This window comes from Cyprinodon variegatus, unplaced genomic scaffold (genome assembly GCF_000732505.1).
Source record: "Cyprinodon variegatus isolate N-32 unplaced genomic scaffold, C_variegatus-1.0 Scaffold2602, whole genome shotgun sequence".
NCBI classification, from domain to species: domain Eukaryota; kingdom Metazoa; phylum Chordata; class Actinopteri; order Cyprinodontiformes; family Cyprinodontidae; genus Cyprinodon; species Cyprinodon variegatus.
Genome location: NW_015153055.1, coordinates 13778 through 14947, shown reverse-complemented (window position 1 = coordinate 14947; position 1170 = coordinate 13778). Strand labels below are relative to the sequence as shown.

General features: G+C 50.3%; 1 protein-coding gene across 1 annotated transcript; it reads right to left on the bottom strand.

The window, feature by feature from the left end:
* Nucleotides 1-266: 266 nt before the first annotated feature.
* On the bottom strand, nucleotides 267-1017 carry LOC107080979 (von Willebrand factor A domain-containing protein 8-like). The gene is made up of 2 exons (XM_015369188.1): nucleotides 837-1017; nucleotides 267-493 (listed from the first exon to the last, which is right to left on the bottom strand). The coding sequence occupies exons 1-2, from the start codon at nucleotides 981-983 to the stop codon at nucleotides 305-307; spliced, it is 336 nt and encodes a 111-aa protein (XP_015224674.1). The 5' UTR covers nucleotides 984-1017; the 3' UTR covers nucleotides 267-304.
* Between the last annotated feature and the right edge of the window lie 153 nt (nucleotides 1018-1170).

The following is a 1170-nucleotide window of genomic DNA, read 5'->3' as shown; positions in this document are numbered from 1 at the left end:
TAAACTGTTTCAGAGGAGTGATCATAGCGCTCTGCATCAGCAGTGCTGCGTCTGACTCCCTGCCAGCTCCCAGATCAGCTTCTCTCATTGGTTGATGCGGCGCATCCAGCAGCTAAAGTTACATTTTTCCAGCAGCTGCTGCTTGTGAAGCGCCTCAGATGCTCAGAAGGGTTACTGCTTTTTAAATAAAAAATAAAATGAGCCCAAAACACACTTGGAACCACCTTTCAGGAAATATAACCAAGAACTGCAGAGGTTGATGCGGGGAAATCAGCACTGCAGCGCTTTAAAGATGGAATAGTTTTTATTGCTCCACATTTCTGGATGTTTTCACCTTGAACTTGTGCTCGTAGCTCTCCAGCGCCTCCATCACCATGCACACAGCCTCCATGGAGCGCTCCAGCCTGCCATCCACGCCGTTAAAACGGTACATGCTTCCCGACACGTCGGCCAGCAGCCGCAGACGCTTTGGCTTCTGCTGAGGACTGCCCAGCTGGAAGGATAAGCAGAGAGGGAGACCAATCAGAGCGCAGAACCGACGGCCTGATGGAGGCGGGAACACAATCTGTTTACTTTGCTGCAGCTTTCCTAAAATACCTGAGCTCTAAACCTTGGAGTAATTATTATAATGTAGACCAAAACTATGCAGCGGAGCGAGTTATTATGGGCGGCTCTCGGCGGCGGCTCTTAACACCAGAACACAGGGAGGGACTACAGGCAGAGCGTGAGCTCCAGGAGAGGAAACACGCTGCGGGGGAAACCTCACACACACTTCAGGCCTGGAATGACGTGTGAGAGGAAAGCATAAACATCCACGGCTACAGAAAGAAACTCACCTCTGGGTCCAGCTCTCCTCGCCGTTTATAGATGCTTTTCTCCCCAGTTAGTCCATCGATGATTTTAGCGTCGTCCAGTTCTCCCATAGCTTGGTTCTTCAGCCACTGCCGCTCCTTTCCTTTAGCCTGAACACAAACCAACCGCATTAAAACACAAAAACGGGTTTAAAGAAACTAATCGAATGAGTGTGGATGACTTTAACTTCAGACCAGCGGGTCATTAGAGGGCGCTATGGTGCCGCCCCACCCACCCAATGACCCTAATTAGGACATTTATAGACAGGTATGGGGCATTGCAGGCTAACAAGGCAGCCAAACGACCCCCATTCCAAAG